The following is a 21,983-nucleotide window of genomic DNA, read 5'->3' as shown; positions in this document are numbered from 1 at the left end:
TCTAGGGTTTCATAACATATAATGAACCAAACTGAAGTTAATAGGGTTACAATTAGTATATATATAAAAGAATAGAATTGTCTAAAATACCCTAACTACTAATATATAATAATATTATCTAACGAATTCATTCTTCATCATTCATCCATACTGTTTTCGCAATATATATATTTACCATCGTATCCATTCTTCATCGTTCATTCGGTCACGAACTCAGTCTTCATCATTCATCCTTCATCCGGTCACTAACCAAACATTCAGGAACCCATGTCTCACCCCTTCAACGCTTTAACATTTTCATCCTTCAACCTTTAACCTTCATCCTTCATCCTTAAATGAAAATGCAAATACAAACTTCAGCTTTCAGCGGGAATCAGACGAACTTCAGCTTTCAACCTTCATCATCGGCGACGAGTTGGTCCGGCGCAACATTTTTCTACTTCAGCACTGACGACGAGTGCTTTTAGTTTTCCTCTTCCATCTATCAAGGAGCGTTTCGATCGAGAAGTGTCAATTTCTTTCACCATTGAAAAGTGTTTCTTGCTTTCTCCTGTAATTTTCTAATAATTCTTGTTTCTTAATTAGGAATCTAAAATTATTTCATTCTAAATTATTCTTATTATTAATCTTTATAAAAAAAATTCAATGTAACATTTAACAAGAAGATTAGATTTTGTTGTGAGATGTGATTGAAGGAGAGTATTAAATCGTTTTATGTAGTAATAGTTTATTAAACTCTTATTAATTACAGAAGTGATGCAGAAATTTCAGAAGTGGTGATGCCTAAAAATCGATGAAAGTGATAGAGAAATTTGAATAGTAGTAGTTACCCAAATTTTCAACCATCCTTTAAACCTGCATGCTACGCATTTGTGAAATTGTCTCTGTTAATAAAACCTCAATAATATATTAGCAGATGTAGCAATGGTAGCAAAGATAGCAGACTACTATTTTCACTGCATGTAAATGGCTATTAATCATTAAGGTCCCTATACAAAATAATGTACAAAAAATATCAAAGCATGACTACTTAACTTGCCCTTTGTTTCCATACAACGGACACAAGCAACCAATAAACAACTAAACTGTCAGCATGCTATATACACCCTTCAACAATTGCAGTCAGTGAAGACATGAGCTTTGTCCCCAAGTAACTTCTTGTGACCAGAACTTCCAGCAACTAGTTAACACCCTTATCTACATTGCTATAATAACCCTAATAATTACACCTTGAAAAGTACAGAATACAAGAGCTTCACTTTCATCTTTTCCTGAAATTCAATAAATTGTTAAGAGTATATTTTGATCTTTTTCTAATGTTTGTTTCAAGTGTTTAACATATGAAAATAGTATTCTGCTATCTTTGTTTCCATTGGTTCATGTCTTTGATGGCTTCTTTTATTGGATAATATTTATTGTTGTGATATCTACTAATATATTATGATGGTTTTGGGCAGTTATATAGAGAGTAGAAAATATGAGTAGATAATATAGCAAGAATCTAGGTGACATAAAGAGTATGTTTTGTAGTAGACCCTAATTCCCTAGCAGTAAGTATGACAGTGAAAAACTCCAGCTACCAAGGGTTAAACACTTTTCAAAGTGATAATCAAAGGTATAATCTGTTTGTTGCATGTGTTTCATTGTGTGTTCTTATTCTACTTCCTGGATAACTGCATGAGTTTGTCTTTTTTTTTTTTTTTACCAACCTGACCTGATTTGGTTGCTTAGAGTCAGTCTTATTATGCAATTGTTGAATTATTAACGTCATAGTTTCAATTGCTCTATTTAAATTATTATCATTTTTTTTTATACTTCTATGTTTTTGGGGTATGAAGCTTGTCTTTTTGTTTTGTTGAGGATGGATATCGATAAATCACTAACAGAGGATGTATACTAAAGGGAAGAAGATATATATTCTATAATAAATAAACTAAATTAACAGAGCTGTTGAGGGTGTTAATACTGACATATATATCCTATCTTGCATGTTAATGAACACAAATTAGTATGTTGATTTCTAGTTGTTATTTTTTCATGTGAAATATGATTGTGATTTTTCTGTTTGCACTGATCGATCATAATTTTTATGATGATAAATATTTTCTGATGTGTTGGTTTTCTTCTTGTGATGTTGTACTTATCCCAGTTAATTATTATTTTAGCTTATGATGTTTGTGTTGGTTTTGTATAGGTACGAGCTCGGTCGTCAGCTAGCAAGCACTAAATTATCAAGCAACAAGACAATCAGAAGGATCCGTGTTCGAGGTGGTAATGTGAAGTGGAGAGATCTTAGATGGGATACCGGTAACTTCTCATGGGGCAGTGAAGCAGTAACTCGCAAGACTCGTCTTCTGGATATGGTTTACAATGCCTCAAATAACGAGCTCGTCCGAACGCAGACTCTTGTTAAGAATGCTATTGTTCAGGTTGATGTTGCACCATTCAAGCAGTGGTACCTTCAGCACTATGGTGTTGAAATTGGTAGAAACATCACTATGGTGTTGAAATTGGTAGAAAAAATAAATCAGCTACAACCAAGAAGGATTCTGCAGAGATGATAGTTTTGGAAACTTTCTTGTTATAGACACTTATATATGTTGTCCTATGGTATATGGCTTCATTTATATTTGTGGAAGGTGTTGTTATTTTGGATTTCTCATTTAGTTTCGAAATGACTGCCTTTTCAAATATTTATATAAGAAAATATATCGTATATAATATGTTGAAATTGAAAGTAAGCACTAGTCATATTCTAACATGTTTGCCTTTAAGGGTACTGTAATTTATCATTTGGTGGATTGAATTATCGTGCATTCTACCGTGCAGTAGTTGGCTCTTCTTTCAAATCGGATGTGTTTTTTCTCAACCTTTTCATATCTAATTTCCAGGAGGTTGAAGTCGCTGCTGAAGAAGCCAAGAAAAATAATCATGTGCAGAGGAAACTTGAGAACCGTCAAAAAGACCGTCAGCTAGATTCCCACATTGAAGAGCAGTTTGGTGGTGGTCGTTTGCTGGCCTGTATTTTATCTCATCCAGGTCAATGTGGCAGGCTTGATGGGTATGCATAATTCTGCTTGTTTCAGAATATTTTGGGCTGAATTTCATATTTGTTTTATTGTTTACACTGGTTTTGTTTTATTTTATTTCTGTAGATACATCCTCGAAGGTAAGGAACCGAAATTTTACATGAAGAAGTTACAGAGGAAAAGGGAAATGGTGTTGCTTAATTGTAGTGTTTTCCATCTTATATATGACTTCATTTGTTTTTAATAGTGCAACAATACTTGGTATCTTTCAAGTTGATGTCATTTACTTTGGATGAGACAATGTTTATCAGGTAACCTTTAGGTTGATGCCCTAACACATCTTTAGTGTCAAACCTTCACTAGTTATGTGACAATTTATCAGCTCTGAATTTTATAACTTTGATTTTATAAAAAAATTATGACTCATTGTCATTGATTTTTAAATGTAAAGCTTTCTATGAAGTTTTGTGTTTTATGGTTGAATGAGAAATTCTAATTAATAGGGTAATATGTGAAATTTTGAGGAAGCATATGTGAGGGGTGAAAGTTACGAAGAAAAAAAATTAAAAAGTTAATTATATAAATCGATTGGCTCATCGATAAAATAAATAATTTTGAATATGACTTGTTATATTGATTCAAATTTAACCGATGTAATAAATCAATTTTTAATTTGACTTGTTATATTGGTTCAAATTTAATCGATCTAATAAATTAATTTTAAATTTGAGTTGTTATATTGGTTCAAATTTAACCGATCTAATAAATCATTTTTGAATTTGACTTGTTACATATATCATTTTAGCTAATTTAATAATTAACTATTTTTTACAACGTTTGATGTTAGATCAGACAAGAAACCGATCTAACAAGTACATAGGAACCGATCTAACAAAGTTTAATTGCACTAGTGTATAATAGATATAGATAAAGATATCCCGATTCAATGAAGACAGGAGGAAAATAATTATGAAAGTTTCTCGTGTAAATTTATAAATTGAAGTATTTTGGTACATTTGTTCTCTAAACTAATAAATTAATGATTCTTTTTATAAAACAAACAGTTATTTGCCAACGTTTAAATTTTAGTTACTTATGAGTTCATAAAAAAAAAGCATCATTTTATTATTTATAAATATTATACTAATTTTATTTATATTTTATCGTAAAAAATATTCAATATTAATTATTATGAGTTATAAAGTTCTAAAAAAAATTTAATTTTAGTTCGCTGACAAACTTTTGGCCAATAAAATTTAGTTATTATAATTTTTTAAATAATAGAAAATAATTTATTTCCAAAATAAATTCATTTAACTACTAATTTAAAGATCACATATACCGGTACATATCGAATTGACGCATGTGCCATAAAATTTATCTAGAATATATTTTGGTCCTAACTAATTTCTCTAAAATATATTTTAGTCTTAACTTTAAAAATAATTCGCCAACTTAATTTTTATTTTTTTTTCCTTTCAATGGAAAACTTAAGTACAAAAGTACCCCTCTTGCACAAATTTGGATTTAGTCAATCACTAACTACATGTATTCGGTGACCGCATAACCGTCTAATCTTGATTAGATAGTCTCGATTTTAAATAATTTTTAATTTTTTTTAAATGAAAAATTACCAAATTAGATATCTAAAAAATTTGATCTTAATCAAAGAGTCATACACTCACTAAATGTGTGACTGTGTGCACTAAGTGATTGCAGAAATTCAAGTCCCCCTTGGACATTGTTTTTGACAATTTTTGAATTTGATTTGCTTTTGGAACAATTTCAAAGCAATTGATATTTGGGTCTTACATTGAAACTTTATGTTGGAATATCAATAATATTAATCGTGTTATGAAGTTGACATCTTGGAGACTCTTTGGTTCTTTCATTCTAGTCAAGTGCAATCTTTAAAATATATATTGGAGACTCTTTGATTCTTTCATTCTAGTCAAGTGCAATCTTTAAAATATATAGGAGTTTATTATTTACAATTTGTGTTTTCGCATAGAAAATTATATATTGTCATTTCAAGAGTTACATTAAAGAATAATTTGAAGATGATTAAGGCCAACAAACAAACACCACTTTAAATGTAATTTACAAAAAAATGCATTTAAAACTAAAAAATAGGTAATTTTATAACATCGTTGTGAATGATATAGGTTATTTTGTTTTTTCAATTATGTTTAAAACAATGTTTTAAAATCGAAAGTTTGTGCTTAATTATAATTCCGAGTCATATCAACTTCTAATCTATCTTGATAAATCCAAGTCATATTGAGACTCGTATTAATGTTTTCTAATTTTTCTGATCTAATTTAATTATATATATCTGAGTCAATTTGATGCTAATAATTATTTTTGATTTAACTTGATGAGATATTCAATCAAATTTACTTGGTGATTGAAAACCGATTAAATCACTAAACTATCTATCCATGATACTGTTGATAGATACAATGTATTTTCGAGAGCATGGATGTGTTGCTCTCTCTCTCTCTGTTTTTCTTATCTTTTACTATGATAAAAGAATAAGAAACTGTGGTTTAAATTTTGTATGCTTCTTTGTAATATAGTAAACATCTACATAGTTCCTACGGTCTTTTTGATGTTGTGTTTCCATCGTTGACATTGAGTGCACTCACTGTTTTTTCTTTAAATGAATTTGCATTTTAGTTTATAAGTGGCACTATTTCAATATTATAAGTAGCATTGTTTATTTAAGTGCCTCTTTTTCAATTAAGTATACTAACTAGAATATACATTTATATCTGCTTTGCTAAAACTTAAATTATTTTACAGATAAGAAAAGCAATATGAAGATCAAAGAACAATATCATGAAGACATATTTCATAATTTTTTTTAACAAGCGTGCAATTTTTTTGACAAATATATATAATTTATTTAAAAATAATATAAAAATAGTAAATTAATTATTACAATATATATAATTTATACAATATATTTTGACACCCATATCTTTTTTTGTTTGTTCATCAAATATAATAATGGGGCTCCTCAATTGATGTCTACCATCATCCCAGATCAAAGAACCTGATCCAATAGATTCCTTCAATGCTCTCATCTAAAGTGAAAATATAAGTCTGTTTTTTTTCCAATGAAGTGAATGACAAAACATCATCATCCACAAAAATGTTAACTCCTTTAGGGGATGTTAGAATTGCTTTGTATGTAGACCTAGGTAATCCAAAATTTGTAACAGTTCTAAAGAAGCTTCCACTTAAATAATGTTTTGGGTGTGGGGCTTTGTAAGCAAATGAAGGATAATTCAAACACCATACTGTAGTTGTCTCATATCAGTTTCTCATACCCTGTTATGTGTCGTAAAATTGTTGCGTTGAAGCCTTGTCGACATTAAAATCTGATGTAATCAATTTCGCTGACATCGTATATTAAACCAGGATTTACAGCTTTAATAGGGTCAATTTGACGTGCTCCAACATGAATCAAAACAATGTTTATATTATATAACAGCATACTAAGTAAACTATACTCATATCAAATAAAATAAATCTTAATTACACTATCATATTGTGATAAGTAAATATGCAATGTGCACCTATTTTAACATACAAATAATTTTTTAACAGTAGTAGGTAACTCTGAACAATAAGTCAAAAACTCTTCTTCATTTACATCTATCAATATATATCACTAGTAAGTAATTCTGAATAATTTACAAATAATTTTATACTACCATTCAAAAATCTTCTTTATATATAGGCTTAATTGCAGTTTTAGTCCCCCTATTTTAGTTGAATCGCAAAGTAGTCCCCCCATTTTGTTTCTCCCCAGTTTTGGTCCCTCGAACATAATTTTAGTCCAAAACTTGATGAAATTTCATTTTTTTTGCATTTATTTAAGCCACACTATGTCTCAAGACCTTATTTGTAACAATTGTACCTGAAATATATAAATCATAAATGGTGTAGTACAACTTTTAAAAAATGCAATTTCATCAAGTTTTGAACTAAAATTTTGTTTGGGGACCAAAACTGAGGAGAAACAAAATGGAAGGACTACTTTCATGATTCAGCTAAAATAGAGGGACCAAGACTGTAATTAAGCCTTATATATATATATACATATATCACTTGTAAGTAATTTAAAATTCTTTCTATTTCTATTTATATGTCTTAAGTAATTTTACATTACCATATTATTTCTCGGAGCTCCATTTTTAAATATCATTACCATATTCTTGGAACTGTATTATTATAATTCTTGTCCGCTGCACATGTTGTGCTGTTGAATTACATAATTAAAAAAGGTTTATTTTACCTCTTCAAAAAAAAAATATATATGAACAAGATTTACTCAATATTAGCTAAGATAATTTAATAATAATTTGTGATATTTAGAATACATAACAATAACAGACCAAAAGTGTACCATAACAATGCAGAACCAATTAATTCAAGCCAAAAGTGTACCATAACAACATTAGAATCAAATTGAGAAGTGTATATATTTATGTATTCTGGCGGCATCTGCTGCTATTCGTTCAGCTCTAACGACCACGGGTAAAAACTTAATAATATTACACAAGTATTAATGTATCCATATATAGAGAAAACTAAATTTAGCACATGTTTATTTTTATTAATTAATATTGAAAAAAAATGTTTTTTTTTTAAAGTTGTTTGTCTTTTAACTAAATTATTCATTAATTAAAAATCACTAGTTATTTTTTAACTTTATTATATTGTTGAAATAAAAAAACATTTTTGACTTCAATTAATTGGTTCTGCATTGTTATGGTATACTTTTGGTCTGTTATTGTTATGTATTCTAAATATCACAAGTTATTATTAAATTATCTGAGCTAATATTGACTAAATCTTGTTCATGATTTTTTTTTGAAGAGGTAAAATAAACCTTTATTAATTATATAATTCAACAGCACAAGATGTGCAGAGGACACAAATTATAATAATACAGTTCCAAGTTAAGAGAACTTGTACAAACAAATCAAAACAAAATACACAGACACAATCATACTCCCTTTACTTTTCTTTATTTTCATAGGTTTATTTTCATCTGTTAATTTTGAACCATTGACTTCGATATATGCATCGCTTAACATGTCAGTGACATTAAGTCTTGAATATATCTGATCACAATTTTAGTTATAATCCCCTCATTTATTTTTCCCCTCATTTATTTCAGTGACATTTACTCTTACATAATCCCCTCATTTATTTTTCCAATTTACCTGTTATATTTCCTATTTTCTATCTCTTTATTTTTGCTTAATTTTTCTTTTCTTTTTTTACTCTCTCTCTCATCTGTCACATTTTATCATTTGTTTGCTTTAGATTTGAGATAAATAATTTTGAAAGAATAAGCAATACAAAAACAAAGGTTAAAAATTAATAATGATATTTTAAAATGGAGCTTAGAGAAATAATATGGTAATGTAAAATTACTTAAGACATATAAATTGAAATAGAAAGAATTTTAAATTACTTACAAGTGATATATATATATATATATATATATATATATATATATATATATTGATAGATATAAATAAATAAGATTTATGAATGGTAATATAAAACTATTTGTAAAATATTCAGAATTACTAACTAGTGATATATATTGATAGATGTAAATAAGGAAGAGTTTTGACTTATTATTCAGAGTTATCTACTACTGTTAAAAAATTATCTATATGTTAAAATAGGTGCGCATTGCATATTTACTTATCACAATATGATAGTGTAATTAAGATTTATTTTATTTGATATGAATATAGTTTACTTAGTATGCTCTTATCTAATATAAACATTGCTTTGATTCATGTTTTGCAGTTAAACAAATGAGTCCATAAATAATTCTAATGTCGAATTCGCTTATGAAGCAGGTCTAATTGACCCTATTAATTAAGGCTGTAAATCCTGGTTTAATATACGATGTCACTTAAATTGATTATATCAGATTTTTATGTGGACAAGGCTCCAAGCAACAATTTTACGACACATAACAGGGTATGAGAAACTGCTATGAGACAACTACAGTAGGGGTTTGAATTATCCTTCATTTGTTCACAAAGCCCCACACCCCAAATATTATTTAAGTGGAAGCTTCTATAGAACTGTTACAAATGTTGGATTACCTAGGTCTACATACAAAGCAATTCTAGCATCTCCTAAAGGAGTTAACATTTTTGTGGAACTTGATGTTTTGTCATTCACTTCATTGGAAGAAAAGCAGACTTGTGTTCTCACTTTAGATGGAGCAACGAAGGAATTTATTGGATCAGGTTCTTTGATTTGGGATGATGGTAGACATCAATTGAAGAGCCCCATTATTATATTTGATGAACGAGCAGAAAAGGTATGGATGTCAAAATATACTGTACAAATTACATATATATTGTAATAATTAATTTACTATTTTATATTATTTTTAAATAAATTATATATATTTTTCAAAAAAATTGCACGCTTGTTAAAAAAATTATGAAATATGTCTTCATGATATTGTTCTTTGATCTTCATATTGCTTTTTCTCATCTGTAAAATAATTTAAGTTTTAGCAAAGCAGATATAAATGTATATTCTAGTTAGTATACTTAATTGAAATAGAGGCACTTAAATAAATAGTGCTACTTACTTATAATATTCAAATAGTGCCACTTATAAACTAAAATGCAAATTCATTTAAAGAAAAAGCAGTGAGTGCACTCAATGTCAACGATGGAAACACAACATCAAAAAGACCTTAGGAACTCTGTAGATGTTTACTATATTACAAAGAAGCATACAAAATTTAAACCACAATTTCTTATTCTTTTATTATAGCAAAAGATAAGAAAAACAGAGAGAGAGAAAGAGAGAAACACATCCATGCTCTCGAAAACACACTGTATCTATCAACAGTATCATGGATAGACAGTTTAGTGATTTAATCGGTTTTCAATCACCAAGTAAAATTTGATTGAATATCTCATCAAGTTAAATCAAAAATCAATATTAGAATCAAAATGACTCGGATATATCTAATTAAATTAGATCAGAAAAATTAGAATACATTAATACGAGTCTCAATATGATTTGGATTTATCAAGATAGATTAGAAGTTGATATGACTCGGATTTATAATTAAGCACAAACTTTCGATTTTAAAACATTGTTTTCAACATAATTAAAAAAACAAAATAACCTATATGATTCATAACGATGTTATAAAATTACATATTTTTTAGTTTTAAATGCATTTTTTTTGTAAATTACATTTAAAGTGGTGTTTGTTTGTTGGTTTTAATCATCTTCAAATTCTTCTTTAATATAACTCTTGAAATGACAATATATAGTTTTCCATGCGAAAACACAAATTGTAAAAAATAAACTCCTATATATTTTAAAGATTGCACTTGACTAGAATTGAAGAATCAAAGAATCTCCAATATATATTTTAAAGATTGCACTTGACTAGAATGAAATAACCAAAGAGTCTCCAAGATGTCAACTTCATAACAGGATTAATATTATTGATATTCCAACATAAAGTTTCAACGTAAGACCCCAATATCAATTGCTTTGAAATTGTTCCAAAAGCAAATCAAATTCAAAAATTGTCAAAAACAATGTGCAAGGGGGACTTGAATTTCTGCAATCACTTAGTGCACATAGTCATACATTTAGTGAGTGTATGACTCTTTGATCGAGATCAGATTTTTTAGATATCTAATTTGATAATTTTTCATTTAAAAAATTAAAATTTATTTGTGAGACTCATAATAATTAATATTGAATATAAATAAAATTAGTATAATATTATAAGGTCTCCTGAATAGACCTCAAAAATGCAGGCATTGATCAATCTGATCCTGTTTATGTTCTTTCTTTTGATGATTATAATCGCCCCCTCTTGGATTTCACGTCTTCTTTGCCAAAGGATGAACAAATAAAAAGTTAATCACAATCAAATTATATTTATCATTTTATCCATAGTTATGCATAAAGTCAAACTAACGTTACAAGTTATGCATAAGGAGCGCTGTGTATTACTCAGGCTTGTCACAAGTTTGCTAAGAAAATATGTTTAGGATATTGTACAGATGAAGATCTCGAAATAAATAACTAGTGGCATGAAAGGTGGTATTTATAGAGGAAAAGAAGAGATGAACATGTGAGTCAAGTATATGCATGTCCTCAATGGTAAGATTCTCTCAATTGTCACCCTACTAAGGCATTTCTTTAATTAGCAGCTATGAAGTGTGAATTGCATGTGAAGTTCATTAATTCAAGTTTTTCTTTTTTCTTTATTTGCATTACTTCTTTTTCTTTCTAACCACAAAATATTGATGCATGTTTTAAATGCTGATTTTCAATTTCAATGGTTTGTAAGTTAATTAAGTCAGTTTTAAAACAAAAGTCACTTCTTTAATTATTGTCAACAGCTCTAAAGGTGAAGAAAAATGTTAGATTGTAAGTATAGATGGAGAAAAGAGTAGGGTATGTATAAGAGATGAATGTGCATAAATTGCTTATAATGTCTTCCAATGGTAAATATTCTCTACATTGTTCACATGTGAAGGCATTTCTCTAATTAGTGTGGAGTGTGAATATTAGCTTTAGATGTTTTTACTATATCTATTTTACTCTAGCTTGTACTTCTTTTTCTTTCTAATAAGGTTTAATTGATTTATATTTTATTTGATCGAAGAATGTGCTTTGCAAGTCTTGCACTATAATATTGCAATACATTTTTTCAAGTGTATGCATCATGCATGCATATTCAACTTGCATTTTTAGCAAGATGAATAGGAAAATATGAACTTAGTGGTCCACTATGTACAAAGTGAAACTAATTAATAGGTGACTTTATTAATTCATATTTTATTTTTTCTTTATCAACTTTACTTCTTTTCTATCAACTTTAAAATATTACCACTAATTTTTTTTGTTTACTATTTAGTGTGACATTTTCTATAATTATGGTATATATAAATCATGTTTCTTTTTTTCTCTTGCTATTCACTAATACACACACAACTACAAAAAGTATCGTGTAAGTAACTTTCATTCTTAGTTAACATGTTTAGCATTTGAAGGGATTACATTATTATTAATATTATTGGTGATGACTTTCATCTCTTAGACTTTGATTGTGTATAGTATCCAACAACCGATTATATAAAGTGATCACGTCATTATTTATATTTAATTAATTTTAAGATAATTAAAGCTTAGGTTGATTTTAGTTTCAAAGTAGTTGTAAGTACCTAACTAAACTCAAATAGCTAAGAATTTATTATTATTATTATTATTATTATTATTATTATTATTATTATTATTATTATTATTATATTTATCAAAATATTGTGAAATTGTTTTATGGTAGTAAGTATTTGGACCTCCTCTATATAATTTTTTTTTTTTTGAATGGCAACCTCCTCTATATATTTTATAGAACTTATTTGTATATATAATTGTTAAAATGTGATGATATACATGAAGCTTACTAGGTATGAAAATGTGGACTTCATAACTTGAACCATAAGTGTAAATTTAATGGATTACAAAATTTCTTTGTTTCAATGTTATAAATCTATTTAACTCATTTTTTTTTTTAGATTAGTGATTCACCAAACCAATAACTACAAGAAAAGTAAAGAGAAGAGATAGAAAAGAGAAGGTTAGAAAAGGAATAGAATTCTCGGATACTATAATCTATTTGTCCAAAATATAAGTTGAAGTTTTTTCACATTTCCATACTTTCTTCCAATAATTAATTTTAGTCGTTCTGAGAATCTTTTCTACATTTGAAGAGAAGATTCTAAAATATTTATTACAATAGTCATTGTAAGAATCTTTTCTATATAAGTATTATGTATGTTTTATCTCTTTTTTATTGGCAAGTGTATAGTATTGTACTCATACTGCCAACTATGAAATAATAAATAAAAAAAGATTTAAGGTAAAGCTTTTCAATAGAGTTTGATAAAAAGGCATACAATAATATTTTCTACAGCTCTCTCTCCAATGATTTCAAAGCAAGCAAAGGGCATATCACTTTATTCCCTAAAAATTATACAATGACTTCATGATCTTAACATTGACAACAATTTTGTCAAAACTAACGATGAAAAAAATCAGCACATAAGAAAGGTTTTTATGGACATTTGCAGAGTGATAACTACAAATGTTTTGAATAAGTCAATTTAGTATCAATTCAATAAGACTAGTAATATTAATATATTTATTTATCTTTAAAAAATAAACACTCTTATTAGTATTTCTCTTTAATAGGGTTATCCATTAAAATATATATCTCATGTTGGCCATCACTAATAACTTATATAAGACTTTTCTACTTTATAATCAGTTATTATGTTTCCAATATTATCAAACCAGCTTGTCAATATCTAATTATATTCAAAGTCTTTTTATATTTCTTCTCTTTTTATCTAAATGAGACTCTGACTCACGCATTGTGTGGATTGAAATGATTTTTTTTTTGTATTTTGTAATGTTGTAATAATTTTTATAGTTGAAACACTTATTCTTTTACCAATATACTGAAATTCTATTGAATTTAAATTAAAGTAAACAAAATCAAAACATAACTTAAAAGCAAACATAATTTTCTAGTTAAGTTAAAAAACATGATATGTAGGTTAAGAAAAAATATAAATTATCAAAAAGTAAAATTATAGCAATAACATTTTAGGAACAATCACTTTATAGTATTTGTAGACTTTACTTTGTTTGAGTCATTGTTTATATGTATATATATATACACTATTTTCAATGCATAAGTTAACATTAGAAATTAATTTCAATATTTTTTTCATCTTCTAATTTGTTGCTTTTAGTTAATTTGTTTGTTCCAATTTTTTTTAATTTATTTTGTTGTTTTTATTTATTTAATTTTAAACTTGGATTTTATTTTTATATTTTTGTGGTTATATAATATAGTGTTGTTATATTTTTATTTATTAAAATATAAATAAGAAACTGTAATTTATTTACTATGTAAGAAAGTTTAAGAATGACGAAAATTAATTTTAATTATTTATGCAATGAGTTGTTCATAATATATTGAATTAAAGACAGGAATAAGAAATGAAGCTTGATATTTCTTAAAAAGTAATTGTCTAAAAGCATCCGATTATAGCTAATTATGCTTATTGTCTCAGCAAAGATGAGATAGGGTACAATTTACTACATTAGAAAATGAAACCATATTGAGATAAATTTCAAAGTTAGTTCATATAGCAACACGAGATAAATTTAATACCTAGTTCTTGAGGAGAGAGTGAAGACAAGGAAGAGGTATGATATTCAATATATATGATGAACATTGGCTACAATACAATGTGAGAATATGAAAACTAAAGATTTTAATAGCAAGTGAGAGTTACTAAAATACTTAATTCAATTAGTGATGATGGAATTTAAAGAAATTGGTAGTACCATGAAAATATTTAATAGATAATGTAATTGTCAAAATAATGAGAAGTTGAAGGACGGGTTAAGTTGTATGTATAAGTGGAATTAAAGAAAATAATGAAGAAAATAAAAATATTATAACAAATGATTATTGAATCTGACCAATCCGTGACACAACTTTTATAGACTCCTCTCTTTCTACATTCTTTATTGCTTTCAATCTTATATCATATATAAAAATTAATATCAAGAATAAATGACGTAGAAATGGAATATCAAATGCATGTATAAGAATTGAAACAAAAATTTGAAGTATTAATTACTTAACTAAAACCAATATAAAATAAAATAAAATAAAAGAAGAGAACATGTGATTAAGATTTGTACCAATAAAAATATGTGATTGACACATATTGTAGATGGAACTTCAAAGATCTCGTTCTATATTGAAATAGATTATATTGTAAATCAACATTCATTTTTTTTACGAACTATAAAATGTTGTTTTGAACTTTAATACTATAGATAATTGAAAAACCATTTTTGGTTAGGAATATAACATGTGGGCTATCGAACTTTGATGGGATATCATGTATACATTATCAATTAAATTGAGATTGATGAGAATTTATAAAATAATAATTGTGAATAAATGTTTGAGCATTATTAATTTGTCAGTTGTCTTCACAAATCTCAAATTCTCATTATTTTCCAAAGAATAGTCCCCGTGTGCAAACAAACAAGTTGCTGTTCAGCAATTCTCATGATTCACACTTCTCTGTATATCTTTTTTATTTTTTCCTTCTTTTGATTTACTTCTCTTTTCTTCCTATTTCTTCTATCTTCCCTCTTTCGTTACATCCTAAGAGGTGTCATTCCATTTTCCACATAAAAATAGTATAACATCTACTTTTCATATTGTAGGATTTATTTGTTAAAAAGTTGTTGTACAATAAAGTATCTTTGAGATTATTTCAATTCAAAACTAGTGTTTCTTGTTCCCTCTTTTTCATCATTTTTCACCTCGCTCGAAGTATTGTTTTCCTCGAATTCTTTCTCCTCTCCCGAGATTTCTTCAAGTGATCGACCTTGTGTTTCAGGCACCAAGAAAGTGCAAAAGAATCCAAGCAAGTTGACGACCAAAAGCGCCATAATAGCCTTCTTGATCCCCTTTGTTTTATCATGAGCACTGTCTATATAGCTTTGCACCACAAAAGCACCAAGAATAGCTCCTGATTTTCCAGCCGCAGCTGATATCCCGTGACATGTCAAACGGAACCTCGCAGGAAAGAGCTCGGCCAGAACTATAAATGTAGTGCTATTAGGTCCAAAGTTAGCAAAAAATAGTGTAAGTCCAAAAAGTATAGCAAACATGATAAGGTTTCCTTTACAATAATCATATTTCGCATCTTTTCCGCATTCAGATTCTCCCCAGAATGATCTATACTTGCGTTCAAGAAACCACATACAAGCAAACATTACAAGAAATCCAACAAGTTGAATTCTGAACCGTCCAATCTTGTCAATGAGGAAAACCGTGCACCAGTATCCAGGTACCGTGGTGAGCAAGGCAACCACAAACATCGCTCTCGAGAGTTGAAAAACCTCTTCAATAGCATTCATTTTAGAAGCCTAGTAAACAAGTCCACTAGCTGATGGATAAATATCCTTGATGGATAATGCGTACTAGTATAGTACTAAGCACCGACAATCTTACCATTCACATAATTCAGAAACATCACATTCACATCTTCATTTAATGAGTTTTGACCAAAAAGCAAAATCTGGTTCATGACCAAGTAAGGTGGGAAAGACCAAAAATCAACACTAATGAAATGACTTACAGTATATCTATTCAAATTTGGAGAATGGAGCCTACTTTTTGGCAAAGAATGATATTTATATAATCTAACTTTTGCTTTTTCTTTTTTTTTTTTTAGTTGTATTTTTTCTTGGATTCTGTGATTCTTAATTATCATTATGCTTTTTTTTTTCTCCATCTCACTTCTCACTTGTTTTTGAAAACATATTTGAACTGATTTTATGAGGGAATTTCTTTATATTCATTAGAAAGTGTACTTTAGTCCCTCCATCAGCTCAAAGAAGTGTACTTTAGTCCTTTTTCTTTTTCTTCAATGAATTTGAATTAACACCTCAATTATTGAAACTCACTGTTTTCAGCTCAAAGAATATCCTAACTTCAAGACCTGCCACATGGTAAGCATGTGTAACACTGTTTTGGCATTCTTTCTTGTTTCATGTAAAAGCTTCAATAGTACTGTTTTTCCTATGATGCACTGATATCTAGAAATCAATAATAAGTTATAAGAAAATAAAAGTATTGAAAGAAACTAGTGTGTTGGTGTTTTATCGATTTTGGACATTGCCATGTGATAGATACTAAACACGCTTTCGATTTGATATATTGGTACTACAAATTTGAAGACTAGGTTCTTATAATCAAAACCACTATTTGATGTTTGAAGTTGACGGTGATAATTAAAAATTAGAGTTTAATGTTTTTTTCAGAACATCAACGGCATCTCCACATGTACCTGGTACAGTAGGGTATATCAAGTCATATCATCCTATATAGTCACCTGTTGCTATTCGTTCAGCTCTAATGACCACCGATAAAAACTTAGTAATATTACACAATGATAAAAACTTAGTAATATTACACAAGAATTAATATATCCATTTATAAAGAAAACTAAACTTAGTACATATTTAGTTTTATTAATTAATATTTAAAAGAAATTGTGATTTTTAAAGTTATTTGTCTTTTAATTAAATTATTCATTAATTAAAAATCACTAGTTATTTTTTAACTTTGTTATAATGTTGAAATAAAAAAAAAACATTTTTGTCTTAAATTAATTGGTTCACTTTTGGTCTGTTATTGTTATTGTTATGGTACACTTTTGGTCTGTTATTGTTATGTTTTCTAAATATCACAAGTTAATATTAAAATATGTGAGCTAATATTTAGTAAATCTTGTTCATGATTTTTTTTTTTTGAAGAGGTAAAATAAACCTTGTTATTAATTATGTTGTTCAACAGCACAAGATATGCATAGGACAAAAATTATAATAATACAGTTCCAAGTTAAGAGAACTTGTACAAACAAACCAAAAAAAAATATACAAACACAATCATACTCCCTAAACTAGCTCCAATAATAATTAAAACAGAATTTTCCGCCTAATAATTGTCAATGAATAAGAGTAGCATATACTTGAGCATGCTACCACTGCTTTACTAATTTTCTTTATTTTCATTTGTTTTTGAGATATATATTTTCTAACAAGTGTTCTTGAGAGATATATTAAATAGGTTTATTTTCATTTGTTAATTTTGAACCATTGGATTGGATATATACATAGCTTAACATGTCAGTGATGGTAAGTTTGAATTTATCTGATCACAATTTTATTTACTCTTAAATTTTTATTTTATTTTTGACATTATCTCTTAAGTAATTCTCTCTTTTATCTTTTTATTTTTGCTTAATTTTTCTTTTCTTCTTTAACTTTGTCTCTCATCTTTCACACTTTATCATTTGTTTGTTTTAGATTTGATATAAATAATTTTGAAAGAATAGGCAATATAAAAACAAAAGTTAAAAATTAGTGAAGATATTTTAAAATTGAGCTAAGAGGAATAATATGGTAATGTAAAATTACTTATAACATATAAATAGAAAGAATTCTAAATTACTTACAAGTGATGTATATTATTGTTAGATGTAAATAAAGAATATTTTTGAAAGATTGTCAAAATAACTTCTAATCTAATATAAACATTGTTTGATTTATGTGTTGCAGATAAACCGATGACTTCCATAAATATCCTGATGTTGAATTCGCTTATGGAGCAGGTCCAATTCACCCTATTAAGATTGTCAATCCTAGTTTAATATACGATGTCAGTGAAATTGATTACATCAAATTTTTATGCGGACAAAGCTTCAATGCAACAATTTTTTAAATATCTTATTTGAAGTGTGTACAATTTTTAAAAAAATATTAGTTGATTTAATTTTAATAATAAAAAATTTCATTTACTCAAATATTTTTATTAATTGTAATTAAGAAAAAAAATTGATAAATCGAAATATAATAAATAAGAGTGATAATGAAACGTAACTAACGGAATGTATATTTTTTAGTTGTAATAGTTACCAAAGGAAATATATCAAAATTTAAGGTTAAGGTGATAAAGCTAATAAGTGGGACGTGACTAATGGATCCCGTAACTGCCGTTATGTGCAGCTTAAGAGATCCAATCTCCTACTCCTACACTTCAATTGGTATTTGAGTACTTTTTTAGTTGTTGTAATTAACAAATAATTATTATGCATACCAACAATGTGATGCGAGGTGCATTTTTATTAATTTATCTTGTATTCTCTTATATTGTAGCTTGAAGGAAACATGATTGCACCTCCTAAGGAAGCCTTCCATGATGGGTCATATTGGATTAGGATTCAATATGTGAACTATCTTATAATTGATGGTCGTGACAATGGAAGTGTCGACGATTATAGTTCTGTGAAGGAAATTTTTAAAATATATTTGTAATTCTCTAATAGCTATATTAATGTAGTAAAATTAAATAATTTAATATACCACTTGGTCAAGTGGTTGCAATGTTTGGATTTAATTCAAACTAATGCATCTTTTAAGTTATCAAAAGTTACAATTTTTTTCAAGAGTTGTTTTCTTTCACCAATTGGTATGAGTTGAAGAGTTGTTTTTTTTCACCAATTGGTATGAGTATCTCAATAAATAGAGATACTTTAAAGGCAGAAAGAACACAAGATAAAATTCATGATACATGAATTAAGATTATGTCAAAAATATTTTTGAGTCATTTCTTCTTTTCTCTAGTGCACGAGAGTAAACGAATGAACTTTATTCTGTAAACTATCATTGATCAATAGACTTGAAATGAATGTGCAATTCACTTCAAAGATACCAAGTATCCTAAATGGGATTCGTCGGTTAACCCATTTGCATCCAATATATATAGATTGGTGGGGCAAATCGAACCTAAAGTTTAATGTGTTACACACGCTTTGGAATTTATTTGGACAACTTTCATCACCATAAAGTTCATCTTCTTGTTCAAGATTTGCAACATACCCCCAACAAAAAGATCCAACAAGTTCTACTTGGTGGCAATGTAAAAGTTGTTGTCGACATACGTTCTACTTTTGTATTTTGAATGCATTTTTGCAATAATGTTAACGATGTTATAAAAAAAATCCTATAAATTTTTTAGAATTTTGTTAACAAACAAAATTTAAAAATAAATTTTAAGTGTAAAAAGCTTAAATTTTCATATTTAATTTGATATTTGTTTAAAAATTCTAATTTTGTATAAGAAAGTTGTTAAACATATATTAAATATTAATATAAATTTTTTTAAAATGATATACAATAGTTAATTTAAAATTAAAGATAAAAAATTCAAATAAAAAATTTTAAATGAAATAAAAATTGATGAATTTTTTTAAAAAAACTAAAAAAATAAAATAGTAAGATTTTATTAAAATTAAAATTTTATTTAATCATATCCATATATGGAGCAACAACAGTAAACACTTTTTTTGCTAATGTGAGAAGCGAGAATAATAAATATTAACCGTATAATACAAATCAATGGCTTTAGATTAGAAAAATACTCTTAATTATCAAGTGAGCCGTAATTATATATCTTATACTTTTTGACACAAACTATTTGTTCCCTTATTTAGTTTTCCTCTTCTTCCGGCAATAGTTTTCTTCCATTTATATATCTCCTTCTACAACAAAGAAGATAATCTCAACAAGAGGAGGAGGAGTAATTGTGGCCATAAATAGAGCTGTAAATAAAGTCTCAAAGTCTCAAATATTCTTTCTAAAATCTCATATTAATCCCTAATATTAGGTATTCTATTGAAATAAAATTTTTAAGACTTCAACCTATTATTTTAGTGGGATTAAGGGAGGAGGTTCAGGGGCTTCCAGATCCAATATTTTATTAATTGAGTTTTTTTTTTTTAACTTTTAATATTTATTTTTCTAAAAATAAATTAGAAAAATTTCTCAAAAAAATCTAAAAATATTTTTTTGTTTTGAAAAATTTAGTGAACAAAATTAAAAAATAATTTTGTTGAAAAAATTGATTTTATTTTTTTCGACGAAAAAATTTCGCTGAAAACATTTTTTTGATTTTTTTTAAATATGGATTTTTTTTAAAAAAATAAACTCATAGATTCACCTAAGTCCATAAAATTTTATGACCTTTTTGGTTTTTGAGAATTTTCTTTTTCTAAAAATATTTTTAACTATCAAATTTTTTATTCTTCTAACATATTATAGAATAATTAATAGACTTATAAAATTGACAAGCATAAGCGCATAACACATGCCAAAGCTATCTTCGGAGTTTGTTTGCTTAGCTCGTTTGTTAATATAAAAAAAAGAACATCAATAATTACACACATTTTGGTAATTGTCCTAATATGTGCTGACCCAAATCCAAAACTAACGAATCTAGGACTTTAAGTCTTGGAACAATAAAATTACTTTTTAATGTATATTTAAATTTAAAAAATAAAAATATTTAATTGTACAATAAGTAAAAAGTCTCACAGTTATAGAAAAATATAACTATTGATATATTTAATTGAAATATTTTATAACTAATAAAATAAAAAATGTAGAATTTAAATAAAATTATAATAAAATATTATTGTTGGAATAAAAAAGCCTCTAATTTCTTTACAAAAATATTATTTTATTAAATTTTTATTCATAAAACATAATTCTTAAGTCTTATCTATGCAATGAATAAAAAAAAATCATAATTATCTTATAGAAAAGACTTTCAACCAAGCCGGCCCGAGCCGCCTCCTTTTCATCATTTCTTTTGTTCTATTTTTCTATTTTTTTTAGATAACTGATTTAGGAGCAAATTTTAATCCAAAATAACTCTTATAAATTGTCTTTCTTTCTCTTTTATTTAAATTAAATAAGTGAATTATATATATGTTTTTGTGTCTACATTTCTCTTTTTCATCTTGATACAACATTGTTTTAATTTTTAATTTTCTTATGGTGTGTGAGTATTTTTTTGACAAAAAAAAAATAATATTCATTCGTTTAAATAGATAAAATTAAAAATAAAATATTTATAATTATTTATTTTATCCAACAGTAACTTTAAACTATAAAATATTTAAATTTGGTTTATTTAAATTTTAATATTTATGTTTTATTATTTATTCTAATGTAAAATTTATTTTTAATATATTTAATTTAAAATAAATAAAAAATTTAAATATGTTATTTACATATTTTAAAGTTTTAAATTTTTGTTGGATATTTTAATAATTTTTATATATTTTTTTTATTAATAAAATTATTTTTTATATTTTAATATATAAACAAGTTAAATATTATTATAAATGAAATAAATCTTTAATAGTTTTTTAATAAATTAAAATTTAAATATTTTAATTTATATATAAGATT

At 26.8% G+C, this 21,983-nt stretch overlaps 3 protein-coding genes across 3 annotated transcripts in view; 2 read left to right on the top strand and 1 right to left on the bottom strand.

Moving 5' to 3' along the window:
* The first annotated feature begins 1,556 nt into the window (after window positions 1-1,556).
* LOC101508980 (small ribosomal subunit protein eS8y-like) lies at window positions 1,557-12,664 on the top strand. Its single transcript, XM_027331341.2, has 7 exons — window positions 1,557-1,615; window positions 2,195-2,513; window positions 2,892-3,061; window positions 3,156-3,232; window positions 3,277-3,340; window positions 9,180-9,396; window positions 12,641-12,664. Exons 1-7 carry the CDS (start codon window positions 1,557-1,559, stop codon window positions 12,662-12,664), a joined length of 930 nt encoding a protein of 309 aa, XP_027187142.2.
* A 2,372-nt stretch (window positions 12,665-15,036) lies between these two features.
* Window positions 15,037-16,299, bottom strand: LOC101509294 (low affinity inorganic phosphate transporter 8-like). Its single transcript, XM_004516746.3, has one exon. The coding sequence runs from the start codon at window positions 16,080-16,082 to the stop codon at window positions 15,429-15,431; it is 654 nt and encodes a 217-aa protein (XP_004516803.1). The 5' UTR covers window positions 16,083-16,299; the 3' UTR covers window positions 15,037-15,428.
* A 1,996-nt stretch (window positions 16,300-18,295) lies between these two features.
* The window catches only part of LOC101494468 (low affinity inorganic phosphate transporter 8-like), an 8,580-nt gene continuing 4,892 nt past the window's right edge, over window positions 18,296-21,983 (top strand). Inside the window, exons 1-2 of the mRNA XM_073365450.1 lie at window positions 18,296-18,340; window positions 18,885-19,013. Coding sequence (XP_073221551.1) covers window positions 18,296-18,340; window positions 18,885-19,013 — 174 coding nt within the window. The remainder of the gene's footprint in view (window positions 18,341-18,884; window positions 19,014-21,983) is intronic.

Source organism: Cicer arietinum, chromosome 2 (assembly GCF_000331145.2).
Source record: "Cicer arietinum cultivar CDC Frontier isolate Library 1 chromosome 2, Cicar.CDCFrontier_v2.0, whole genome shotgun sequence".
Classification (NCBI taxonomy): Eukaryota; Viridiplantae; Streptophyta; class Magnoliopsida; order Fabales; family Fabaceae; genus Cicer; species Cicer arietinum.
The sequence above is the reverse complement of the archived record's forward strand: the minus strand, read 5'-3'. Positions and strand labels throughout refer to the sequence as shown.